Source organism: Hippocampus guttulatus, chromosome 9, assembly GCF_054856545.1.
Source record: "Hippocampus guttulatus isolate MCC_2025c chromosome 9, RoL_Hgut_1.0, whole genome shotgun sequence".
Lineage (NCBI taxonomy): Eukaryota > Metazoa > Chordata > Actinopteri > Syngnathiformes > Syngnathidae > Hippocampus > Hippocampus guttulatus.
This window is the reverse complement of record NC_141269.1, coordinates 6,338,314-6,365,217: the sequence shown is the minus strand read 5'-3', so window position 1 is coordinate 6,365,217 and position 26,904 is coordinate 6,338,314. Positions and strand designations below refer to the sequence as shown.

General features: G+C 45.1%; 3 protein-coding genes and 1 long non-coding RNA gene across 7 annotated transcripts in view; 1 reads left to right on the top strand and 3 right to left on the bottom strand.

Moving 5' to 3' along the window:
- Positions 1–39: 39 nt before the first annotated feature.
- Positions 40–2,391, bottom strand: gpank1 (G patch domain and ankyrin repeats 1). Its single transcript, XM_086119598.1, has 4 exons — positions 1,534–2,391; positions 899–1,040; positions 756–825; positions 40–586 (listed from the first exon to the last, which is right to left on the bottom strand). Exons 1-4 carry the CDS (start codon positions 1,957–1,959, stop codon positions 145–147), a joined length of 1,080 nt encoding a protein of 359 aa, XP_085975724.1. The 5' UTR covers positions 1,960–2,391; the 3' UTR covers positions 40–144.
- Positions 2,392–2,954: 563 nt separating this feature from the next.
- On the bottom strand, positions 2,955–9,188 carry LOC147200064 (uncharacterized). Of its 2 annotated transcripts, XM_086119596.1 has the most exons (3): positions 9,009–9,188; positions 8,761–8,926; positions 2,955–7,711 (listed from the first exon to the last, which is right to left on the bottom strand). In XM_086119596.1, exons 2-3 carry the CDS (start codon positions 8,914–8,916, stop codon positions 4,697–4,699), a joined length of 3,171 nt encoding a protein of 1,056 aa, XP_085975722.1. In that variant the 5' UTR covers positions 8,917–8,926; positions 9,009–9,188; the 3' UTR covers positions 2,955–4,696. The 2 variants fall into 2 exon arrangements, with proteins under 2 accessions (XP_085975722.1, XP_085975723.1); XM_086119597.1 differs by lacking the exon at positions 8,761–8,926.
- A 598-nt stretch (positions 9,189–9,786) lies between these two features.
- The window catches only part of sdk1b (sidekick cell adhesion molecule 1b), a 231,969-nt gene continuing 214,851 nt past the window's right edge, over positions 9,787–26,904 (bottom strand). For all 3 annotated transcript variants that reach the window (XM_086119285.1, XM_086119284.1, XM_086119287.1), the window contains 13 exons: positions 26,614–26,746; positions 25,720–25,776; positions 24,888–24,989; positions 21,786–21,901; positions 16,919–17,105; positions 16,647–16,784; positions 16,415–16,576; positions 15,172–15,297; positions 13,776–13,940; positions 13,137–13,274; positions 11,365–11,488; positions 11,126–11,255; positions 9,787–11,040 (listed from right to left, as the gene is read on the bottom strand). In XM_086119285.1, the coding sequence (XP_085975411.1) occupies positions 10,732–11,040; positions 11,126–11,255; positions 11,365–11,488; positions 13,137–13,274; positions 13,776–13,940; positions 15,172–15,297; positions 16,415–16,576; positions 16,647–16,784; positions 16,919–17,105; positions 21,786–21,901; positions 24,888–24,989; positions 25,720–25,776; positions 26,614–26,746 (1,887 nt within the window). In that variant the 3' untranslated portion in view covers positions 9,787–10,731. The remainder of the gene's footprint in view (positions 11,041–11,125; positions 11,256–11,364; positions 11,489–13,136; positions 13,275–13,775; positions 13,941–15,171; positions 15,298–16,414; positions 16,577–16,646; positions 16,785–16,918; positions 17,106–21,785; positions 21,902–24,887; positions 24,990–25,719; positions 25,777–26,613; positions 26,747–26,904) is intronic.
- LOC147200063 (uncharacterized) lies at positions 13,148–14,257 on the top strand. Its single transcript, XR_015101757.1, has 2 exons — positions 13,148–13,296; positions 13,779–14,257. It is a non-coding gene; the product is annotated as an uncharacterized LOC147200063 (long non-coding RNA).

Sequence of the window (26,904 nt, the reverse complement as noted above, 5' to 3'; positions counted from 1 at the left end):
CAAACCTGTTATTGTAATTAGAGTACTCTACAACCAAAATTAAATTAGCATAAAATAAAATTTTATTTTCTCTCTCTCACTCACATGTGCATTTTCAGCTCTTGTATGTGTTACAAGTGTGAAATAACACAAGCATTGTTGGCGTCACAGATAAAAAGAGACACGGAAGTCCCTTTCCCAGTCCTTCTCTTGTTGTTCTTTCCTCCGACTTTCCTCTTTGGTCGTTCCCTTCTGTCCCTGCCCCGCTTTCTCTGTATGCGCTGCTTTCACCGCACTCCGATCCCCCGCTTTGAAGTGAGTCACTCTGGCTCTCACCCTCGCCCCGTAGCCGAGGCCTTTCTGGTCCCTCTTCAGGACTGTGGTCACAGGTCGCTTGGAACCCCGGCCCTCCGGACCCAGCCCTCTGCCGGGCTGCCAGCCGCAGTTGAGCATCATCTTGTAACCGTTGGCGGAGGGAGGGAGACAGTAATAAGGGCTTGGTGGGGGTCTTTTCATATTGAACTGATGCAGTGTGGAGGAGAGGTGTGATGATGGGCTGCTTGTGTGGTCCACACCGCACACGCCGCACCGCTGAGGCTGCACCGAGCTGCGGACACACAAAAGGCAACGTTACAATCGCCTCCACTCTACAGTAATTTTCACTGTGGACGGTTCACTTGAAAATACACAAACATCACCTCCCTTTGTGCAGGGCTCTACACTAACTTTGGATGTCTGGGTCAGCTCTCGCACATCAGTAAGGAAGGCTAACTAACCTGGTGTCAGTTTGTCTCTTTGGACTCCTGCAGTAGTTCTCCAGCTCCTCCAACACACCGCTTTGGCCCGCTGAGGAGGAGCCGAGTGATAGGTCACCTGACCAATATGTCATGAAATCAACATGAGGCGGATGTTTACATACCCTCCGATGCGAGATCTTTGGCATCCCTGCCCTGAGTGTCGACAACGCCCACCCAGGCGGCGCCTTGCTCCAGCAGGAGCCTCACAGCGGCTCTTTGTCCAGACCAGCTTGCGCACATCAGACCTGTCCAAAAAAAGGTATCCTGGAAAACCAATGAAGAGTGTCCACTTATTCCTGAACTGTAGCAAAAATGGGCAATTAGCCTTGAAGTTTAGTTATTGCTGAAGACAGCACTCAGGTTGCAGACAGAGCTGGGTCTTGTTGACTCTCAAGTAGAAACACCAGAAGAAGCCTGTGTCCAGAAGAAGGACGTCCAGCAACCGTTTGAGACTTGTAGTTTACTTTATCACACAGTATTGAGTAAAGTTTTGACTTCACCAAATATTGCATGTACTGAAATAATAAGTAACGTTGCTCAAAAAACGAATTAAAGCTAACTACATAGAAAAACAGCTGTGCTTCCCTTTGGTTGTTGCTGTTTAGAATTTATTCAACAAAAAAATCTATACGGTTAAAATGTTTATTAAATTCAAAACAAAACCGGTCAAAATCTTAATCAGAGCGTGCACCTGGTTGGTTATTTGTGTAATGTTCATATCGTTACTTCGCTCGTCACTAGTAAGAACGTAACCTACCTGAAAGTTGATGTCCACCCCCTTCGACAGCAAGTCTTTCAGCCCAGTGAGGTCTCCATCTTGGGCAAAGCGCAGCAGCTTGAGACCCTGAAGCTCTGACGACATTTCAGAGTTGACGTACCCGCCTGACGTCTCTCTTATTCGGGTGCCTTCTCCTCCTCCGGCCGCTCTTTCTGCCACCACGGCATCCGTATCAGTCCTCCTTCTACTGTCCCTTTTGCTGGATCGCCTCTTCGTTTCTTTATTTCGACGATTCTGTTCACATTGTCTTTTCAAAGTCACTTGATCATCTTTGAGGAGGTTTTCATAGAATTGTCTGGCCTCTTGTCCGCCAGAGGTGCTGCTTGTTTGGGAAGGTGATGACTCAAACGCCTCGATGCTGAAAATGTCCTGTTTTCTGGCAAGGGTAAAACCCAATGCAGCCATTGTGACGGAATAACTCCACTATCTGATTTTACATACCCCGTGAGACAATTTGTTATGCATGTTATTAAGTATGACACGAACGTTACGCCTGACAACAAGCTAACATAGCATTAGCTAACACTTTTCTCGGGAATTAAGAGTCGTTTTTTAGACAGCGTCGTTGAATGACACTGCGTGTAACTCTTCACTTTTCGAGATTTGTACGATTAAACTAGCTATACTGTAGTTCAACGAAAGCGACAATGCGTCGCTAACGTAAAGAAGCGATGTTACTGATCTATCTTAACACTGAGTACTCTAAACTCAATGAGTTTTTAAAGACGTCAATTTACTGCCAAAATTACGATATTCACACACGTCAACGTCATATTAGCATGGAAATAAGTGAAGAAACCCGCAACGCGAAGCTGTTGACGAGCGTTTGCATGTTTTTGTTTCCTCGTAGGTTACTAAAATGTAGTTGCGTTACGCTGGTCAATATTGAGTGCTGCCCCCTACCGAGGAAGAGCAAAACGTGCTCAAAATGTAATTACAAAATCCCCCAAATAACAGAAATGTTTCGTCATGCCTTCGTGATTGGTTGAGAGCAGGACATAAACATCATCACGCTGAACAATTTCTTCTTCTTAAAGTAATAAAGGTGGTCGTGGTAACAACACAGATGGGGGCTGCCCCAAAAAGGATTAGAGGCGACTTGCAATGAGCGTGTCAAATTCAACACACGAGCACGTGTACAAACACTCGAAAAGCACATTTTTATTTTTTCAAAATTAAAATATACACATGAAAAAATATGAATATACGTAGGAATACCAAATTGCCCAAAAAAAATTAGAAATATAAATCTAGTTTTAATTATTATTCACGCCCCCCCACACGTGTTTTGATACACGTTCATTAAAACTGCTGCTTTACTGTAAGTGCGTCAAATTCATCGCGCTCCGAATTTGACACAAAACTATATACAATATACAAACTAATGAAAAAAAACCGTATTTTTTTACAAGACAACAGTTTATTTTTACAATCTCAATGTTACAATGACGTTTGTTGAACCGACTGTACATAATATAAACGAGTTCCATTTATTTGACATTTTATTCACACTTCAATCCCTGTCTCAGTAAAAAAACACTTGAATGCTTGGCACATTTAGTTTGGGTGAGGGATGAATGATATAACTTTTTATTCAGGCCGAGCACAAGTATTTACATTTGAGTAGTCGCCAATATTGAATAAGATAAGATAAGAAAACCTTTATTAATACGTGTACTGAATAATACCAGTACGTTTTGAGACTGTGTTGAATGTTTCATTCCAAGCAAATATTGTTCAAAAACACACTTCTCTTGATTATGGCATAAGCTTCACTCAAATATAACACTTTTTACAGTACCGGTAACAACTTGTTACGGCCAACGTTCCAAAACCCAACTGCCCTTTTTTGTCAGGCTTGCCTCGTTTCACTTAAAAAAATAAAAATAAAAAACAAATAAAATACAAACAAAAGTGAGTATAAAGAAATGCAAGCCTGTTTCTTGAAAACACCACAAGTTTTAAAATAAAACTGATATGACAACTGTTGTCATACTTTATCACATTATCGCTCGTACTTACTCAAGGTGCAACGAGGCAGGCGATGGGGGCTCGCTGAGCTCAGTGGTTTGCAAGACGAGCTATTGGAATAAAAATAAAGAGTACACATACGTTTGTGTGTGTGTGTGTATACACGTACGTTTTTGTGTGTGTCAGTGTGTGTTTACATCTGAGATCAAATTTGCTACAGTGAAAAAACCCCTGTTGTGAAAAATCTCGTCACAAACATGATTTCGTTGTAGAGGAGTTTCACTGTATCACAAAACAGAGAGTGAAATTTAGACACCCTAGTCTGCTGACAAACAGGATTTGAAAACGAGACCACCAAAATCTTCTTGTTTGACTGATCTTAACCCTACCGTGAGTGAATGGGAGCGCTGGGTGGAAACATGGCTTTGGGCCGATTCTGTCATTGCTGCTGCAGGATGCAGTGGCGGTTCTGGATCAATTTCACTGAGGGGGCCGGGCTGGGGCCAGGGGTTTTGATGGGGGGGGGCACATTCAACCCAGGGCTAAAAAGACAGATTTGAAATCTTATTTGACTTTTTATTTCTTCAGACTTTGAAATTGTAGTCATAACATTACAGCGATGAGAAAAAAACAGTATTAGGAAGGCTAAAATGTCTGCAAGCGTAACAATACGCCGTGTCAATCTGTTGAGAATATTCAAGCCAGGGGATGATATGGTACCAGCCTGCCGGGGACAAAAAATGCAAATACACTGAAGCTAGATGTTTTACATGCATATAATTATCCAAATTTTAAGAGGCAATGTCTTATATATTGATCCTGTTAAATAAAAGTTAAAATAAAAAGGGAGACTAAAAAAAGGTACACACACACACACACACACGCAAATAGCACTCGTGTCGTGGTAATTTCCTTCTCTGCGGACTGCTTCTCATTTTCCCGCTCATTTTTAAGTGGCGCAGCGCACTAAAGGGTCCGACTAGAATGTTAAATCACGCACTTTGGTTCCACCTTTCGCATCAGCGACTCGGCACGACTGCGTAATCTACGCTCGGAGGGGGGGGGGCACAGGGGTGGCCAGAATCGGTGCAACAGGGGCACTGGGCCCCCATTGGCCCCCCCCAGAACCGCCACTGGCAGGATGACGCCATTTCCTGAAACGACACAGCCATCACCACCCCGGAGTCGAAAGCAGTTCCGAATCTTTCGAGTGGAACTTATTGATGTGTCTGTTTCTGTCTCCCGTCTGTCTGAAGGTCTGCTTGCAGTAGGGACACGAGTACGGCCTCTCTCCCGTGTGTATGCGAGCGTGCACCATCAGCTTGTGCTTGCTGACGAAGGTTTTGGTGCAGCTGACGCACGTGTAGGGCCTGTCCCCCGTGTGGTAGCGCTGGTGCATCCTCAGCTCGGTCATGCGGCCGTAAGTCCTGCCGCAGTCGGCGCACCGAAAGCTGGGCGGCGCGTCCATGTGCCGCCGGCCGTGCAGCCGCAGGCCGCTGGCCGAGCGGAAGGTCTTGCTGCACTCGGAGCAGGCGAAGGGCTTCTCGCCCGTGTGCGAGTAAATGTGCTGCTTGAGGTTGGCGGCCGTCGGGAAGCCGTTTCCGCAGTGCGGGCACAGGTGGGGCCGCTCGCCCGTGTGGATGCTCAGGTGCTTCTCCAGCTTGCCGGCGTTGAGGAAGGTGCGGCCGCAGATGTCGCAGCTGTGCGGAGCCTCGCCCTTGTGGCCCTCCAAGTGCGCCGTCAGCTCGGCCAGCGCGGCGAAGGCGGCGTCGCAGCGCGTGCAGTTGTACGGGCGCTCCTTGCGGAACTTCCTGTGCTTGAGGCGGTGGCGCTCCAGCTCCTCGTTGTCCACGAAGGTGTCCGTGCAGTAGTCGCACCGGTGGGGTCTCTCCTCGGTGTGCGTTTGGAGGTGATACTTGAAGGTGGTGTGCTTGAGGAAGACGCATTCGCAGTGCGGGCATTTGCTCTCGCGCCGGTCGTGCATCTCCGCGTGCCGCCGGTACTGCGCCAGGTCGCCGAAGTGCTTGCTGCACACGGCGCAGTGGTAGTGCTGGCCCTTGTGCTTCTCCTCGTGCTTCTTCAGCACCGCCTCCACCTTGAACTTCTTACCGCAGACGCTGCACAGGTAGGAGGTGCTGTGTGCCGCCGCGTGCGCCTCCAGCTCCTCGCGGCTGCCGAAGTTCCGGTCGCAGCGCGGGCACGTTCCGCTCTTCTCCTTGGCGTGATTGATCAGGTGCTTCTTCAGGTCCTCCGCCGAGGCGTAGTTCTTGTGACACTCGGCGCAGGTGTAGCGCTCGTTGTTGGCGGCCCGGCAATGCACCAGAACGTGCCTCTTCAGGTGGTACCTGCGTCCGAACACTTTGCCGCACTCTTCGCAGATGAGCGAGTGAGGGCTGCGCGGGATCTTCTTATGGAACTTGAGGTGGCTCTCCAGGTGGGCTTTCTCCTTGAAGCTCTTGTTGCAGGCGGGGCACGTCAGCTCTTTGCCCGCGTGCGTCTTCCGGTGCTGCTTCAGCTTGGCCCAGCTCGCCATTGTCTTTCCGCACCTGCGGCAGCCGAGCTGCCGCACGCCGTGCTGTTTCTTCATGTGGCGGTTGCGGTGGTACGACTGGCTGAAAGCCAGCGAGCACACCGTGCACCGGAAGGGCTTCTCTTTGGTGTGCGTGCGCATGTGCCGCTTGAGCTTGCCGGCGTAGGGTAAGGTCACGTTGCACACGGGGCACACGTGGGTTTTCTTGCAGGGGACGCTCGCGCCGCTTACCCCTTCGCGGCAAGTCGGCGTCGTTTCCGTCTCGACGCGAACGTCGGATTCCTTATTTTCATCGGAGCCGCCACCGGCAACGCTTCCGACATAGTCCATCAATGACTCCGTCGTGTCGGTCTGGATTTCCTCCGTATTGGCTTGGACGTCCTTCCCCGGTGTTGCCTCAGCGGTTCCCCGTCGGTGCTCCTCGTGATACGCGAGGTGGCGTAAAAAAGCCGCGTCGTTGGGCGACCTCTCAGGACAGTAGGGACACAGCAGGAACTGCGCCACGTGCGCCTTCTTGTGGCTCTTGAGCTCCTCGGCGCTCCCGAAGCTGTCGCAGCACGTCGAGCACACGTGCTGGGCGGCGTTGTGCTGCACTCGCATGTGCCGCGTCAGGTGGTACGACTGGCTGAAGACGGTGGGGCAGACGGGGCAGCGGAAGGGCTTCTCCTGCGTGTGCGTCCTCATGTGTCGCGCCAGCTTGTGCGCGCTGACGAAGTGTCTGTCGATGCAGATGGCGCAGGCAAACGTTTTACGCATCTTTGCGTTGCCTTCCGTACTTGGCTCGTCCAAGAATTCCTCCAGTTTGAAGGGCGACGATGAGGCGCGACCGTTGTCATCATCATCGCAATCATCATCGACGTTATCATCCGTCGGGTTGTTTTCGCGAGGGCTACAGGTGACTTTGCGTTTGGACCTTCGGGTTGCAACCGCAACTCTCTCCCCACGCCGAGGCCTTCCTCCTTTGCGTTGTTGCACAAGAGGCTCGAAGTCAGGCCCGTTGACGACTCCAGACTCCACCTCGTTTGCGATGCGCAGGGCGGCGGCGAGCGTGAGGGTTTCCCTTTGCGAGCGCAGACGCTCCCTGAGCTGCGGCAGATTGGTTTTTTCAGTCAGCTGAGTTAGGATCAGTTCCTCGCCCGTGCGGTCGCCGGGCGCCAGCAGCGCCTCCAACGCCGCCACAAAGTCATCCGTGCTCTCACCGTCCATCTGAGTCCTTTGGTGGAATCGGAGCAAACGCGCCCGAGTGTTGCGGCCGGCGCTGAAGTAGGCGGTCAGCGCCGAGACGGCCGACACGTACGACTTTTCCCGCGGGACCAGCGTGGCGAAGACGCGCTGACCCTCTGGGCCCAGACAGTTGTGCAGAAGCATACATTTACTGGCGTCAGTCAGCTTCTCGTCGTCGAGTGCGTCCAGGTAGCGTTCGAAGGCAATGAGCCACTTGGGCCAAACGATGCTCGGTTCATCGGCCGTTGGCAGAAAAGGGGGTGGCAGGGCCAAAATGATGAGCTGTGGCTCCGGAAGGAGGACTTTCCTCATCAACTCATCCACGGGAGTCACTTCACACATCTTTACTGCTCCCTTTTTGAAGCTTTTCAACAATACAACTTCCACTCTGGTTTGCTGACGACTCCTCGCAGTCGGATTGATGGCAGGACACTAACAAAACACAAAAAAGTTGATTCATGTTAACAAAACAAGCCCAAGAAGAACAAAAATAAGTCAAAGAATAAAAGAAGTAGTAGTCGTAGAAGTACAAGGAAGAAAAGTAGATGAAGAATCGGAACAAAATGTTCAATGGCAGTTTGGTTTTGGAATTGTAGCAAAAAGTTCAAGGGGACTAATACTTATGCAAGGCACTGTAAACCTGGGAGACATCAGTAAAATCACCCCTGATGACCTTTCGGCACTGTCAACGACACTTCCCAGCCACTTTTTTAAAATAACTAGACTAAGTTATTGCAAATGTGGGTATAATGTATATTCATCCATCCATTTTCTGATCCGCTTTATCCTCACAAGGGTTGCGGGGGGTGCTGGAGCCTATCCCAGCCGTCTTCGGGCAGTAGGCGGGGGGCACCCTGAACCGGTTGCCAGCCAATCGCAGGGCACACATAGAGAAACAACTCTTCGTGCTCAGAATCACACCGAAGGACAATTTCGAGTGTTCCATTAACCAGCCATGCATGTTTTTGGAATATGGAAAGAAAACGGAGTACCCGGAAAAACCCACACAGGCACGGAGGGAACATGCAAACTGGAAATTAAAGTAATTTAGATAAACGAATGACTTCACATCCAGACTGAGAGCACTTGAGAAAGCCTCCTTAACCTTGAAGTGTTTTACATGACAATAATACTACAATAATTCTTTTAAAAAAAACACTATAAGAAAATGCTATTATTCATTTGTTTCTAAGCATGGCTGAAGCCAACTTCGCCCCCTTTTTTTTTAAATTATCTTGGGTGGTGTCATGCATGAGTATGAGCCTTTTATTTACATAACATTTAACCTCAGGATATTGAATTGACAAAACCCAATGCTCCACTAATTATTCAAGAGCCAGGCTTGGCCAAAAATGCCAGGTCCCAGCCCCTGCCCCAGTCCAAGCCTGTCATATGTTCCCACAATCCTTGTTTATTGCACTGAGTAGTTGCTTATCAGTAGCATCATTGCACGTCACAGCAAAATCAGTAATGTGTATTACATTTTTGAGGAATGGTTGGCCTCTTCGTTTGAAAGTGCCCACGAGCACTGTGTCCTCACTCCGCGATTTGCTGAACCACCTCTTTAAATCCACAAACACAGCAATTCGATTGATACTTGTGAAATCATATACCAAAATAGGGGACTGCAAAATCATCCAGTCCAAACTAGGATGTAAAAGAGAGAAAGAGGTGCTTGGGTCAATAAGATCAAATCCATACGATGGAGAACGAGGAGATGTAAACTCACCACACCGAACTGGACAGCACAGTGATCGGCTTGGGCAAAACCGTCACTCCGGTGCCAGAAATGCTGTACGTTTTCAAAACAACATCCACGTTTTTGAATTAATTTCCGAATCAATACTTGCTTTCGTTGAACACATACAAAAAAGCCATTACGACGGTAGTAGAAAATCCGCCATGTCGACGCTCTTTACATCCGGTTATCTTAAGGACGTGGAGCGAACCACAGTGCCCCCGTGTGGCCAGGATACTTCTCGACAACGTGCCACGGTTCTTTTTTTTTCCTTGTCCCTTTCCCCCCGTTTGATCTTATTTCCCTTCATTTTTCACGTTTCCCAATGGCCATTGTTATCGTGGCTAATTTCGTTCATCTTTAAATTGTTAGAAAAGTTTAGACTACTTTTAATGAGCCTCGCTGTTCAACTGAGATTGACGAATTTGTTGGAGGCTCCGGTGTGTAACTACAATGAATGGTTTTATGTACAAAATATTTTAAATGGTTATTTACCAAAAATGTCAATGAGCGGTTTGGAAAATTAATTTTTTTAAAAATGAATGAAATTAACAGATTGTAAAATGCTTGATGTTATTTCATTTAAAAACAGAATATTCTTGTATTTCTATCGAATAAAGACCAAATACATTTTTATATCCTAAATTAAATTACATATCAGCTCGTGCAAATATGTACTTAGTATGACAATAATATTCAGCATATATATTTTTTAATTCTGTACTTGCTGTACAAAAAAATAAAATAAAATAGGGCCATAGGCACACAGTTTAACAATGACCATTTATTCACTCACCAGAGAGGCATTAAAACGTGTGACAGAGTGCTGGAGGCTGCTGGCTGGCTGGAAACTTTAAATAATACATGAGGAGTACAAACATGTGTGCATGTGTGTACATCAGCCCGATCCATTGGAGTCAAAGCTCGGCCACTTTGAATTTGTTTTACATGTACAAAATTCATTTAAAAAAATATAAACACACAATGGTGCGCGTCGCGATTAACGAAGATGCTTTCTGTGCGCATGCGTCAAACTCAAACTTCGAAAACAAACAAACAAAAAAACAATACCCCCCCGAGCGTCACATGATGGGAGAATAAAATCAAATCGAAAGAAATTCAGAAACTCAGAAACAACAATTCACACACACGCAGACACACATCCTGAAACAGTGATTAACACTCCCTTTTATCCCCCCCCCCCCCATGTGTTTTAAAGCTGTCATCTTCATATTTGCACAGCAAGTCCACTGTTCTTGCTCCGATGCCGTCATCTCAACCCAAAAAGACGTCACATCAGCTGGTGCAACATGTGCATTTTTGGAGTGTGTGCGTGGATGTGTAAAGACAGACGACAAGAAGCTTTTTTGTTATTGTTGTTGTTTTTTTTTGTGCTGATTCTTCCATGTTGCACCGGCTTGGTTCTCTTCTCCGAGAGTCTCTGCAGTGTCCAAGTAGAAGTGGGAATGACAGTGGGGATGCTGAAAGCGTGTGTGTGTGTGCGTGTGTGTGTGTGTGTGTGTGTTGTGGGAACACAGTGACACTCAAGCATGAAAGCGCTGGAGAGCTTTGTGAAGAGGAGAAGAGTGTTGCGTCAGTTTTTTTTTTCCGGGAGGCATTAAGTTCAAGTCCCCCCTTCCCTCAAGCCATCCGCTTTTTTTGTCCAAAAAGTGAGTTCCCCATCCAAAGAGCGTCACGCAGCGCACAATTCCGCTCACACAAAGGAGGAGAATCCCGTCACGGGTGTGCGTGAGCCGGGCGGGTTGGTGTTTGGGTTGGCGTGGGCGAGCGCCGGCTGTCCCGTGGGGGTGTAGACGCCGCCCGCATTGTGTTGGGTGACCACGGTCTGGTAGTACGGCTCCGAGTCGGCGGCGGCGGCGCACTCCTCGTAGCTGAAGGGCGAGCCGAGAGGTTTGAGGCCTTTGGGTTGCCGCTTCCACGAGTTGTAGTAGGTGGGGTCGCTCATGTAGTGGTTGACGAAAGAGTGCTTGGGCTGCTCGTCCTCGTAGTCGCTGTCTGTCATCTGGATGCACGAGGGGTAGACAGAGGCAATGTGATTTTTAACAATCATCATAAGTGTGCTTTAAGGAGACTTAAACATGAGCTACCTCTGACTCCGAGACTTCGGTGGGTTTTTCAGTGAGCGTTGTGCTCTCCGTCAGAACTGCTCCGTTGTAGTTGTTGCAGATGTCCTCATCCGAGTAGTGAAGACCGCCCGGACTCGGTCTGGGAGGTGACCTAGAACCAGAACATGAGAAGCTTGGCTTTGGGGCCCAAAGGCGAGTGGATGTGCGTGTGTGTGTGTGTGTGTGTATGTTTGCGCGTGCGATCGAGTACGACGTGGCACCTTGTCCCGTTCTTTTTCAGGAAGGTGTTTTTGGTGTTGGTGAGCGCTCTGCTGTTGAGCTCCAGTGTGGTGAAGCCTCCGTTGTCCAGAGTGACCGACTCCTCCACCGAAGACATGTGTTTGCCTGAAGGACGACAAGAGGGAGCACAGATGGAACAACCTTTCAATAAAACAGAGCATCCACGCTCATGATGTTCGCACTGCACTTATGTTGTTTCGCTTTGCGCGGTCTGACTTCACGTGCGTTTTCGTCACGGGTTGAAAGACGTACCTTGAAAAAGCTAAAGATCCAGTGTGCATTCTACTGGGAATCAAATGTAAAAAGGTAAGGCCAACTAATACTTGTGTGTTATTTCAAGGAAACTCCTTCAAACTTGATACATGAACACATCTAGTGTTGCTGTAGCCTGTAACACAATTTTTTGGATGTAAGGAACTGATAAGAGAGAAGGAGTGGGAGTTTTTGTGTCGAAGGGATCTCTCCACAGAGAACTGGATTTCGCAAACAACCCTCGAACTACTTAATGTCACATTTGCAAATAGGCCCGAAACAGTGAGCTGGGAGCGATGATAATAAGGCTTTAACTTCAGGCACTTGATTATGCAGTGATAATAATGTACTGTACACCTCCTCGGATTCACCCTCGAGTCGACTTGCCAGTTTTCTTTTTATTAGAAAGCAAATATAGTACTCTCGCTGAAATATTTTTAAGCCTTAATTAAAAAGCTATTGCCAGTTTCTGCCTGCAGCCTTATTCAGAATAGCTCACAAAGAATATACACCGGTATGTAAATGTGTGTATATATATATATATATATATATATATATATAAAACATTTTTTTCATGATTTCCTTTGTTTTTAGAGTGACATGATTACTCAAAATCATATGGATGCTTGTGGGACACATTCGTCCTTGAAGACTGCGGGAGGGGCAACAATGACGACCTTGTTTTGCTCTCTGTGTCGGGCTGCTCCGGGCAATGTTACTTTAAGTGCAACCTTTTGGAAGTGTGCAACCGAATTCTAAATTATTATTTTTTTAATTCAATGAAAGTTTGTCACCAGTGCTGTGCATGTAATGAGTTGGCAGAAGCTGTCAAACTGTCATGACTGGAGAGCCAAACTTCCTGAACTGAAGACGTGAGTTAAAAGCAGTGGTGGGAAGTAACGAGTACAAAGTTTAGATTTTTCAAGAATATGTACTGCACTTGAACATTTATTTTTCTGAAGCCTCCCGACACTTGAATACATGTACAATAGCGCCTTGATTTACAAGCGACCGAACGTAAGCAATTTTTTTGGCAAGCAAATTCGACGGACGCAGACATTTGAGAGGAAACAAAATGTATTATTATTATTTTTATTATCATTATTAAGTTTTAAAAAAAGAGTCTTCAAGCTGTTAATTGCCAGGCTACTGTCAAAGTAAACATACAACAAAAAGAATTGCACAGCGTGAGCTTAAAACAACTGCACAACTTCGTCTTTGGGGAATGTGTGCTCGCTTAATGCTAACGCGCAATGCAAAGCACCGTGGATGGGATCAACAAAACTGTTGTTGCAGGTTGCTACGTTTCAACATTTTGGAGCGTGGGATATTTGAACTCCAACAATGTAAGCAACACATGAACAAAGGTCATATAACAATACTAACAGGCAGGTATTCTTTATCGTCAGCGAAAAACAAACATTATCGATTTGTAATTTTTTTTTTAAGCAAGTCCAGATACTTGAGTACTTTTGCCACTTCTGGTTCAAACTGATGTTACCTGTGCCACAGGCCTTGTACTTGCTGCTGTGTCCATGCAGCAGCAGGGTGAAGACGAGAATGAGAATGAGGATGAGGCCCACCAGCGCCATGACCAGCAGAAACCACCACTCCTCGTAGAACGGACGCTCGGACAAGGCTGGAGATGCAAAATGGAGACGGTTTGTTTTTATTGCAGTGCCGTTTCCAAGCAGACTATTGACATGATTGCCATGAGAAACCGCAAAATTAAAAAAACTTTATTCCGCCCACATACGATACCCACGACCAGGATGCGTCATCTTTTCTTTTTCTAGAGTACCTTTGGGTGGTGTGACTTGTCAGTTTCACCCATGGGTGTCTGCACTTTTCAGTTTATTGGGCAAATGAGAGGACACAGCAGTCGGGCAAAAAAAAAAAAAAAAAAAGTCTTGTATGTATTTATCATATGTAATGATAAAGTTTCTAAATTATTACAGTTGTGATGTTGTAGATTGAAAAGTAGGTTGCAGAAAAGTTGCATTTTATTGTGCGAGGCATTACATAAGAAGTACTCAAGAGAGTGATGAGAAACCAATTTTGGTGTGGACAATTTATTTTCTTTTTGACGTTTACTGATTTTCATCATCGTGTGTGCGCGCATGTGTGTGTGTGTGTTTACCAGCGAGTGCTGCAGAGGGCGTGCTGGGGTGTCCGAAGCCAAAGCGGTTGACGGCGATGACTCGGAACTCGTAGCTGATCCCGGGTCGCAGGCGCTCCAGCGGCACCGACACGGACCTCGTGCTGGGAGACAGCAGTCGGATGAACGAGTCCCATACGCCCTCGTCTAGCGAAGGGAAACAGAAAAGGATGTCGTGTCAACAGAAAAAAAGTCCCTTTGTGGAAATGAAGAGCGCAACCGTTCTCATAATACCGTAAAAGTGTTCTCATTCAATTACAATTTTGATTCTAATATTTCGACTTAGTGTAATTCGTTCTTGTAGAATTGGGACTTAAAAAAATAAATCTTTGTTGTATTATTACGACTTCTTTCTCAAAAACGTATTTTGACTTTAAACTTGTTGTCGGCATATTATGAATTTGTTCTAGGAATATTTTGACATTATTTTTAAAATAAATTTACTCTGGAATATTCGAACTTTATTCTTTTTGTAAAGCTTATTTTGTTTACAAATATGACTATTTTCAGGACATTTTGCTTCTTAAACTTTTCTCATAATTTTCTGATATAGTTCTCAAGAAAAATAAATCTCAATTCTGGTTCTATGACACTGGGGAAAAATTTGACCCGAAAATCTCTTGGAGTTAGACTTGGATGCAGATTAAAAAAAAAAAAAATTGGCATGCAGATTCCAAAATGTAAACTGTTGTAAAGTTCTATTCCTATTTATTTTTTTAGGCCTGTAACTACTCCATCTTTGGGTTTTATTTACAAAAACACACATTTATTTTCATGGATATATCTTTTTAAAAAAACAGTTGTCGTATAGCTGAAAAACTTTCTGGAATCTGTCAGACCTGACTCGACGAAAATTATGATCCTCAGTTCTCTATTGTATCAAAACTTTATTCATTTAATTCTTCTGATACCACGACTTCATTCTCAGAAAATTACAACTTGTATATTCACATTAAGATTTAATGGTCGTTTTAATCTGGTATCGTTTAAATTTGCCATTTCTCTGATCACAATGCTGACCTGCAATCTCCAAACATTGGATGTTTTTGTACACTTTTGAAAGCGTGAAAAATGGGGAAGCATGCAGCTTGCGTCGATCAATTCACGGACGTGTGCAATTGCTACAAGATTGGCCAGCGCTCTCGTGAGCAGCGCCGGAGCTGTAAACGTAATGGATGTTGATTCACTTTACAATTCCAGTCGGGATTCCTATAATGGTCTCGAATTTACCACCTCCATTGAATCATTTGCCGCCCATGATCACGCTTCCGATAGATCAGCTCATTACGAGCTTGTGGCTGAGCCGATTAACTCGGCGGACGTCAACGACCCGGGACGCACAGAGCTGTTAAAAAAGACGAAAAGGTCAGCGTGTCACCTGAGGGACGAGACTCGATCACATAGCCGCTGATGGGCGCCGCCCCGCTGTCGCCCTCTGCCCAGTGGATGGTGAGAGCGGAGGATGCTTTGGTGATGGAGATCTCCGTGGGCGACCCCGGTGCGCCTGCATGGTCGATTGGAGACACAGACATATGCATTGGATTCCTGTTTTTATTTTTTATTGTCTTTTTTTGTGGGGGGTAAGACACATGAACCAAATAGAAGGCTGGGGCTGGGCAGTTACCGTATTTTCTGCACTATAAGGCGCACCTAAAAGCATTTGATTTTCTCAAAAGCCTTATATATGGATCAATATTCTTATTTCTTGGACGTAGTTTTTTAAATGTTCTGTAAAGTGCTGTGTTACAGTTGAAGCTGTGGTGAAAGAGTTCTACAAGGAAAGCTGTATTGTATTGTATTCCCTTAAGCGTAGCTCCATCTAGTGGATGCATAACGCAACCCCAGCCACAATTGTAGCTTCTATTCTATGCACCTTATAACGCGGTGCGCCCTATTTATGAAAACCGTTTTAAAATAGGCCATTCTTTGAAGTTGCGCCTTAAACTCCGACGAAGTGCCTTATAGTGCGGAAAATACATTAATCCATTTTAACGATTCCGCCGCCCCCGCGGCGCATCCTTTGCACCCACAACATATTGCAGCTTTTTAGTCCTACTTACAGGCCTCACGTGGCCCCAGTCTGCAGTCAATCAGCATCGAGAACGTATGACTTGTGTGTGTGTGTGTATATATATATATATATATATATATATATATATATATATATATATTAAAATCTGAGCTCGAGCCAGCATGCAAAATCCCCATTCCCTAATTATGTTGACGGCAACAAACAAGTTCCGGTTGGATGTGAAACTTCCGCTTCTCACTACGAAAAAGCTTGCTTCCTTAGCATGCACATGCCGCAAGTTAAAGTTGGTGACTGTAACGCACCAAAAATATTTGCCAACCGCCAAAATAAGAGGTAGAAGTTAGTGAGATGTTTTTTTTTTCTTCTTCATGATGCTTTTTTTAAACCGGTGCGACAAAAATACGGTAATTACTTTAAAATAGCCATAACTAGTAAATATAATATGGCATATTTTAATTTGATTATTATTTTAAAAATATCCTGATTACAATGGCGCAAGGGAAATATAATCACTGATGATCGTTTGATAAGCAACACAGCATACGCAAACATACAGCACGAAGAAACACACACACTGACGCTCGCTAACCTTGGACCGGCTCTGCAGTAAGGTTTGCACTAATCGGGGGTCCGTAGCTGACGGTGAGCGCTTGGACCCTGAACAAGTACGTGGCTCCTTTCAGCAGATCCCGAACCTTTAGCCATCGCTGCCAGCTGCCCTTCACGTCCACCGTTACCACTTTGCTGACACCTGCTCACACACACGGCGGCGACGTTCATGTTATGTCGCATTTGTGTGTTTCCGGCATGTACGTGTGTACCTTGCACCGGAGCGGTGGGCTGGTAGATGACCCGGTAGCCCTCCAGCAGGCCATTGGGAGCTAAAGGAGCCCCCCAGGAGACGTTGACGCTTCCTCCCGTCACCTCGGAGAAGGAGAGGTCGCTGGGCTGGCTCGGGGCTGCAAGATTACATCATCGTATCAAAAACAGCGTAAAAAGTAGAATTGGGAAAATAGAATGTTTTCTTGACATTTCTTTTCCTTGTTATATTAGAAGAAAACCAAAACTATAAAAACCAATCAGCGGTGCGTACCCGACTGCAGGGTCTGTGCACCGCGAGGGTCGCTGGGCGGTCCGTCCCCGGCCGTGTTGAAGGCGGTGAGAGTGACCAGGTAAGGCGTGTAACTGCTCAGGTTGCTCAGGTGCATGCGAGTATCCGGGACAAAAATCACCTTCACCTTCTCCGTCTGGTTCTGTTTGTTCTTCTGCCAGTAGTGCACCTGCCACATGAGAGGACCTTTTACCTGACTCTTCCACAGCCCATTTGTTGCCCCCCCCCCCCACCTCCTTCCTCACTCATCGCTGCCGCTCTTGACAACAGTGTGCACTGTTTACTTTCTCTGCTCCTCGACGGCCCCTCTTTAATTCTGATGATGTAAAACGTTGACAATGTTGCTTAACTTGTTAAATGTTGACAATGCTGCTTAAAATAAGAAGGAGGAGCTGCCAGCACGACAGGACACTCAAGGACAGGCTAAAGCGAATCCCTGACATGGTGCGGTTCGTTCATCATGCGGGCCGCTGTTATATTGCAGCTTTTGAACCGGTTTTTCATGGGTTTTTATATGGCCGGATACAGGCAAGTCCAAATTTAGAGTCGCTCATCTTAAGTGTACTTTTTTTTTTTTTTTTTTTTGGTGCAGCAAACATGCGTGGTAGCACGGAGGTCTAATGGAACAGAAGCAGAATAATTTAGAAGAGGCAGAAAAAGTACCAAATACCCAGTTGATTCATTTTGCAAGCCCCCCCCCCACCCCCCATGAAAAACCGAAACGCTTGCCGAGGGCCAAGCCAATATGCAAACGTCAACTTTGTCGATATTACTTTTGACGTAGTTGGAAAAAGCCCATTGGGTTGTTTCAATCATTCTCTATGTCACAGGTGTCAAACTCAAGGCCTGGGGGCCAGATCCAGCCCGCTAGCTCATTTTATGTGGTCCGCAAAAGCAAATCATGTGTGTCAACTTGCTAAAATCTGTAGCGAAATGCCAAATTGTCATGTGTAATAAATAACGTTAAGATTTAGCACTCATTTTGTTCCCCTCTTTACACTCGAATAATAATTGAACAAACCATGATATTATATTTGTTGTGTACAAGGAACAATTCTGTGGTTTCACTGTCATAACGGCCCTCCGAGGGAAGACGCAACTCCAAATTGGCCCGCGACTAAAATGAGTTTCATATCCCTGCTCTATGTACGCAGACATGATATGTATCATAATTAGGAGGTACAAATTTGAAACTAAATTGTCATTAAAATAACATCCTGACTTCATTTTGTGCACCCACCGCCAACTCACACTGGCCGTTCCGAGTCAGGACTCCCAAATATAAAGATAAGTTGGAAGTGGAATATTATTGACAGCGATAATGACTTTTGCCAGTAATGAAGACAGAAAAGGCTATTTTAGGCTGAAATGAACCAATCTCTCCGATGATGGAAGACCGTATGCTTCGATCCATTTTCAGGCATCGGATGCCAATGGCCCCCTTAACCCTTTCAGGGACGGACGGCGGTTACTACACAGCTTATCATGTTATCAGGTTACAGGTTAAATTTATGTTTTCAGACTAGAACAAATGTGAAGCGAGGACCAGATGTTTTGGAGGAATGGTGTCCGCTTGACTGATGAACGTATTACTCCTTGTTTGGTAAGATCCACAGTGCAGTGCTAACTTGACTTACGCGTGCTCCCAAATTCTGATGTGTTGAAGGCTGGAGGCGTCGCTTGGTCAATGTTTTGCTTCGTGTCAACGAGCCTAAACGAGTGACAAGCGGGTTTCAAATATGCAGACGCTCGAGTGAAGTGGAAAAAAAAAAAGGAGGGCAAAGATTGCCTTTTAGCCATTTCTTGAGCGCGACAGTCAAACACGAAAATACTCACGGGCCGAAGTTCACACTCGGACAAACCCGTCATGCCACGCCCCTTCAAAATGGAGTTCGCAATTTTCAAAAGCTTTCGTTTGGTCGGATTTGTTCTGTCTGACCTCACGGTAGTAAATTTGTAAAAAAAAAAAAAGACTTGTGATAAAGTCGGTCCGGGATGCAGTGATTCAAAGATAATATACTGCACACGGTTCGTGAGCAAATAGCCGGCCTTTGCAAAGCATCTTAACGCAGTCAAAGAGGCGTCCTCTCACCCGTAAAACTGCAAGTGCAACTTCATTCCATTGATCCACTTTAGCAAACGCCCAACACACACCGACGGATCTCCGCCGCGTTGTTCAATAAATGAAGGTGGTAAGCGGCGGCAAATAAAGGCTCGACATGGAAAGTGCTTGGAAAGTCGTGATTCACAGTAATTGCAACAACAGTTGCCGGCTGAGCCTCGTGCATTATAAATGAATTTAAGAAGGGGGGGGGGGGGGACGAATGTAGCTTCTATTCACCAGCGCTTCGAGAGTGTGAGAATAGAGCCAAAGCGGATGTGGCAGTACATTTCACTTTTTTGCTTTACTTTTAGCGAGAGTTGTATTAAAAAAAGCAAAAAAACAAAACAACCCCCCACCCCCCAAAATATTTTTGGTGCTGTTTTAAATACAGAAAAAGAACACCGTATTTCAAAATGCAAACGTAAAAACACACACAAAAAAAATCCCAAGTGTACCGTATTTTCACGACCATTCGACGCACCGTATGGTTGGGCGCAGTCTCATTAATGGGTGCTATTTCTGTATTTTACACATAGACAAAACGCACTGTATTATTGGGCGCGATTTTAAAGTGGTAAAACATACGCCAGCTTAAACATACGGCATGCATGCGCGCACGCTAAAAACATGTTAGCTTGTAGCATACGGTAGCATGCCAAGACATACAGATACAAGCTAAAAACACGTTTTTAAAAAGGCAACGAAGCAAAACGGAGTTCCGTTGTATTTTATTTAGCCATCGTACAATGTACTCACGTTTTTCGATCAATCATCACCCAGAAATCCATCAAAGTCCTCATCCTCTGCATCAGAATTGAACAATTGTGCAAGTACCGGTAATCCATCAAAAACGCCGTGTTCCCTCTCGTTGTCAGTCACTCTCATTGCCATGTGGCTCCACAGAAAAGATGCCGGCTTTGCCAAAAACTCGAACAACAGTGCAAGCAGACACATTCGTCCAAGCAGCCACAATCAATTCGCAAATTGTGGCGTAACTCGCCCGGCGCTGCCTCTCACTCTTTGTAAAGTTGTGTTTGCCATCGATCATTCATTGTTCCCATGCCGCTCGCAACTTTACTTTGAACGCCCGGTTGATGCCGATGTCCAGCGGTTGGAGTTCTTTAGTCAAGCCTCCGGTAATAACGGCAAGCTCAGAGTTCATTTGCTTGACTTGGCCCACCCTTCACTGATTGGCCGACTTCTTTGCCGCATGCCTGTCCACAGTCACTTCCGCCTTTTCTCTATATAAACAGCGTGTCGGCTGTCAGTCAGGTTTTGGAACTCAGCGCATAGACAAGACGCTCCGCATCATAAGGCGTCCTGTCCATTTTGGAGAAAATTTTAGACTTTTAATGGCGCCTTATAGTCGTGAAAATACGGTAATTAAGCCAAAAATCAAATGTAACGGGTCACATTCTGTGGGTTTGGTGTTGATACGATTTTAGCCGTGCCACACTATTTAGATGCAAAAGCACTTCTATAAATGAAAACACGCAACTGAAATAAAAGCTGATTAAAAACAGTTGCTGTGGAGTTTGCACGTTTTCCCCAAGCTGTTTTCTCCGGCTTCCTCCCATCTTCCAAAAAACACGCACGCGAGGGTCGATGACTCTCAAAATTGACCAGAGGTGTAAAAATGAGCGTTTATGGTTGTCCGCCCCGTGATTGGGCGCCAACCTCTCTCCTAAAGTCAAGCTGGGATAAGCCCCAGTTCACCTGTGAGGACAAGAGAGCTAGAAACTGAATGGCTTGTACTGCAAGATTGTTCCCAACAACCTTTGTAATAGATATCAGCGTTTGTAGTATCCTTTAGTCGATAAGAACCATGAAAAGTTTACAAACGGGGGCCCTCAAAGCTTCTGAATTAGTTGTGCTTGAAAGGAATAGACAAATAGGAACGCAACATGATCATAAACTAGGGTTAAGGCTCGAAAAGCGAATCAAGAGTTGCCACGGTAAAATAAATCATCGATTTGTGCGCCGGCTTCTTTGTTGAAAAGCACTCCGGAGCGTGTAATTTTGGTGATTGATTTTTGCTGAGAGCCGCTATTAACTGTTGACTTCTCTATCAATGCGTCTAACAAGCCCAACCCGGGCGTTGCGGTTACATTGGTGGAAAAAGAAAAAAAAAAATCTCTTCTCCTCTTGAAAAGAAACGCTCCTCGTGCGCTACCTGCGGCCCGAGCGGCTATTAGCGCAAGTCAGAAGCTATCAATTCATGAAACGTTCATTCTTCGCTCCTATTTGGCTGCACTTAATCTGCTTAACCTCGTCGGTGCGTCCGTCCGTCTCGGACACTTTGATGCAGTCCCCCCTAATCAGGATTCTACAACGGTCGTGCGCTCGTCGTCTCCTTCCTTCGCTCGGCAAATATTACATTCCCGTCTTTCTTCTCCATTCCACCTCTGCTCCGCTGCAGAAATCAATGTGTCCAAAGCGGGACCGATAACCTTGTGTTTGAAGTACTGAGAGCAGAAGGGAGATTTGGGGGGCGGAGGGGGGCGGGGGGTGTCGACGATGAGGGGGAAAGCTTGTCAGGCCGAGCAGCGATAGTGAAACCATTTAAGACCATTCCTCTAACTTAATTCTCTGCCCCTCCATAGGACACTTGAAGGTGCAGCACAACCACAGCTTTGAGAAGCAATGACGTACTCTAATATTAAAATAACTGTGTGTGTGCTGCTTTGTGGGCACACACACACATACACACACACGCACACGGACATTTGCTTTTATGCCGCTCACCTTGTATCCTTGGATGAGTCCATTCTGGGTCTCCAGGGGGGGCGTGTCCCAGCTCACTTCCAGACTGGAGGGGGACAGGGCCGACACTCGGATGGACTGGGGGGCCACCGATGGAGCTGAAAATGGAACAAAGTGAAGTGTTACAACAGGAGTTCTCCACTTTTTTTTTTGTTGGTTTTTTTTTGCGTCACAGGGAGGTCTTTTTTTGTAAGGTGACCCCTCCTCCATCCTAACGCAACTTAACCACCACCATGTGCATTAAATCTAAATGAATGAAATGAAAAAAAAAAGTCATTATGTTACAATACAAAAAGAATCATGTTTTAGAATCTTCTTGTCACGTATGAGCATTAAGTTGCATTATGTTCACGAAAAACAGGATCGAGTCTTTAAAAGGAGAAATATATTTTGTCATGATGAAAAATCGCCAAGTCATCTTAAAGCGATAGTTCCTAACTTTTTTTGGTTCATTTTTTTTCAGAGGAGATGGACCAGTGCCTCAAAATGTCATAGTTTATATTTCGTGTGGACTGATGAAATTTGCGCACTGAAGCATCAGAAATGAATGAATGGCTGCAGCGCGGCCTTGTCTCCCATTTGTAAAAAGTCAACACTTATTTTGCATTTCTATTGCAAACTTTAAAAAAAAAAAACAGAAACTAATAACCTCTTTCAAAGAATCAATGTCTTTTCCCCACCAGGTATCCTTTTAAGGAAAAAAAAACATCTCGAAAGACATGGGGAGGCAGAGGCTAGTCATAGCTCTGTTGTTGTAATGCAAAAGTCCACCACAGAAGCTTCGCAATGCAACTTTCACGTGAATTGTCTAAAAAATGAAAAGATGAACCTTTCATTGTAAACAAAAATGACCATTTGTTGTAAAAAAAAATATATATATATATACTGTATATTACATTTAAAAAGACGACTACATTATTTAGTGTGACAGCAGCTCCAATGTGCTCGTCTTTGGGATTACGGGGTACCGAACCCCCTGATACGGGCTCCTCGGTTCCTGAACGGTCAGTGTCGGAGTTTGGTCCACAGTGCCGGCAGTAAGTCAGATTCATTCTTTGCGAGGGTTGGACTCGACCAAGGCTGCGCTTGGCCACCGATTCTGTTCAGAACCTCTATGGAGAGAACTTCTTAGCGCAACTGAGGCGTGGATGGGGTCCGCTTTGGCGGCCTCAGTATTGCATCTCCGCTTTTTTGCAGGTGATGCAGTTGTGTTGGCTTCAACCGGCCTTGATGACTTTCACACAGATCTTCACAAATCACCCCGTGAGTGACAGGTGAACAGCCCATTTCAGGTCACCACTCTTGTTTTATATTGAAGCAACAACACAGAATATTTTACGGTTAATCCACACAATTATCCACAGTTTCCGTCCGGGTTCCACGGGGAGCCCTTCCAATTAGAGCGAGTGGGCCTGAGGCTGGAGTCTTGACTGCACCGTGACCACACATGCGCAAAGCGGTTTTGCAGCTATGCACCTGGGGGCGCGCACAGAAAAAAGGCCATATCACCGCATTTCACCATCACATCGCCCTCCAGCTATGTCTGCCACCCCGCCGCACGCTGCTTATCCTCCACTCATTTCTCACCCTGTGATATGTGTGGCCTTCTCAAGCCGACAAAACACACACACACACACACACACGCACGCACGCACACATTCAGACACACACACACAACCTCTCCTGAATGCGAATGCGCGCCAACTAAAATGTTGGCTCGTTTTGTGAGTGTGGCGAAAGGCAAGACCTGCGCTTTTTTTTTCCCACACCACATGAGGTTAGCCTACTGGTCTACTTGTCATTCAAACAGTGGCTCACAGCCTTCTCGCCATGTAACATTTACGGCTCGGGTGCAGCCGGCTCCTTTGCCAAACAACCGAATGGCTCCATCATTTCATCAGAAAGAACATTCTGGACTTTCAGTTATTTATTGCCAGCTGACAATAAGGAAAGGAGCAGATCAGTCATTCATTTTTATATTCATAACAACGTTGGTACAATAATCAAAACAAAAGCGGCTGCTCCTACAGGTTGGGACAAAAGTGGCGAGACTGCACAGAGTATGACTAATTTTAGAAATTTGAAGATGACTACCATTCACAAGGGGAATGGTGGAGTAAGTAACGACAATCTTACTGTGATTATCTACAATGATAATCATCATACAGTACAGTAAAAAAAAAAAAAAAAAAAAAAGACCTGAAGTTTGTCAAGAACTAGCCAAGGAGACTGACTCCATCTTCATTAAAACTTATTTCAGTGCAGGGGTGTTGGTAGTGTAGTGGTTCACCTTGTCCAGGCGTTGGAATGTATTACATTTCCACTGAAACCAAGTACTACATAGTTTAAACCCTAAAAAAAAAAAACCCAGAAAGACGCTTAGAAAGAAAAGAAAAAAAATGGGATGGGATTAAAAAAAAAAAAAAAAGATCATGCAGAATACATACAACAACAAGCTATTTTTAAATGGTCCTGAAACAGTTGAACTTTACAATGGCAAAGGTTTGACAGTTTAAATCTTGAGCGCATGAATTCCATCCCCATGATTAATTCATTCATTCTTCATGTCAACAAAAGGAAGGCCAAAAGAGCCTCATGGGGTGGATTCAACCAACAGCAGTCCCAACTGTTCATACGGACACACAAAGATGAAAGAAAGACAACCTGCCAAAGATGCTACCAATGAGCCTCTGTATTTGAGTCATTGAGTCTCTGTAGTTTCATATTTGTACAAGTGGGCTGATTAAAAAAAAAAAAAAGACTAAAACTTTAAAATGGGCCTTGAGCAAGAAGAGCCAAAAAGCTCCAGTTTCCGTGACGGATCAAGATTCTTAGAAGTTTACTGCTGATGAAGAATTCTAAATGGAGCTTCTAAGGAGAGCGCTGAAGCGAGGACGGGACGGAAATGATGCAACACAAGCAATAGTCTGAGGATTCCGACTAAATGTTGCAGCAAAAGTGAAACCCAACAAAGCCCGTAGCGGACAGAGGCTAACGAAAACACTTTGATCAAGGAGAGCCGCTGCCTCGCCGAGCGCCAGAAGTAGGATTTGCCAGAATAAAAACTGGTCGTTTTTTACTTGCCTGCCTCTCCGACGGACACCTCGACGGGTTCAGAGGGAGGACTCTCGCCCACGATGTTGTAGCTGGTCATGACGATTTGGTAGCGCTTAAACTTCTTCAATTCTGGAAATGGAACACCAAATAATAACCTTGCCTGAATGTTTGAATTTTTATTAATTTTTTTGGTGGCTTTCGACAATTCAGAAAAAACAGAGCCAACTTGCCCATTCGGCAAATGCTAAGGGCGCCGCCATGGATTCCAGGTGGCGCCGCAAAGTAGGGAGAAGAAAAAAAAAGTATCTTCACAACAATTATATTGAATCTAGTCAAGACTATTAAGTCTCAAAATGAAAATGCAAACAAAATGTACGTTTAGTTCACAGAATATAACTACAAATGATCAAATGACTTCCCCCTAGGACCCAATCAAAACTGATTTTTTTTTTTTAGAATGATGTCGAATTCAGTATTTGGCAGAGCAAAATTCCGATAACTGATTGATAATCAATTAAAGACAAATAAACGTTTCTGGGCCCTTAACTTTACAATTGTTTGTAATTTCATTCAAATTCTGTACAGTATGGCGTTTGGACTCCTTTTCGATAATGCCAGCCAGAAGCGCTTTGCAATTGTTGTGCTTCGCTCGGCAGAGGGCAGCAATCTTACCACGCCATCATCCCAGACTGCATTGCGCACGTGAAAGCATGGCGGCCCATATGTAAATAAACTGTCTACAAAGTGTATTAAAATAGAGACTCTTAAAAAAAAAAACATTGCTGATATTAAAATCCAATAGAGTAATTCTCTGTGTTCATCAAGTCAGATATTTTCATGATCAAGCGATATGACTTACGTGTCAACTCGAACTCTGTCACTGAGGAGCTGCTGACTGTCTTGAAGGGGCTCTTGGCTTCGGGGGAGAAAGATAGGTTGATAAACGCGAAGGTTGATAAATGGCTTCTGTAATTATTTTACATTTATCAACAACAACATGACTGCCATGGAGAGGCAGACATTTGATAGCTTTTAATTTTGAAGCAATGAAGGATTTTCTACCTGGTATTTGTTGCTTCAATTCATTCATTCTCCTTAAAATTGGTTGAGTCAAATCGATTGTTTTTTATGTGTATTTGTTTTGGATTCATTTATCTCTCTTTTTGGGAAACTATGCTCCATTATTAGCTTAAAAGCTATTCAATGTTTTGTATAAAGGAAGTATATTGAAGTAGGTTGAGGAGTTTCATTTTGACATAAGTACTGTTCTACCTTCTTGTGGCACCTGTAGGCAACTACAAATTACAATTTGGGGGAAGGCGTCAATCGATTGTAGTTTTTTCGCAAGTCAGGGCTCCGTCCCGTTGCCCCTCAAATTCACTGTATCTCAATTCGCAATGAAATGCCCCATCAGTCCTTTTTAAAAAATTAAACGTAATCCCCTGAGCACTAAAGTTCACCCGCCCCTAGTCTACATTTTCTTTCACACCGAATCATCTATTGGCCATTGCAAATGTTTATTTCATGGATGTAAAACGTGCTTGTGGCAGAAAAATGTCCCCACAATGTGGCGAGTATTTTTATGAATTATTGCCATACAGTCACGATGCAAATGTTGTGTTATGTTGCATGTTTAATAGGGACCAAACTACACAATAAGACCACTGCGCAATTAAATGGCAAGGCGCCACCTCCAACTGAACTTATGTTTATTATGATTTTTTTATGAAGATGTGTGCGCGTGGCGACATACTTGTAATGTGGCTGTCTGTAGCACTTTTGCTTCCCTGGACCTCATCAGCAGAGAAAGACGAGTTGAACGACAGCTCTCTGTAATACAGCCGGTAGCCCGTCAGCAACCCGTTGATGCGTTCGGCGCTTGGCCCCTGGGGAAACACGCAAATGAATTCAGTCATTTATTTCCGAACACGTAAATTCTGGCGTTTCATCTTCCAGGAGTGCTGACTGACAGAAAAAAAAAGACAACTTTTAAAGGGCGCAGAGCTGGAAGTGGGTAGTAAAAGATGATGAAATCGCTGGCGAC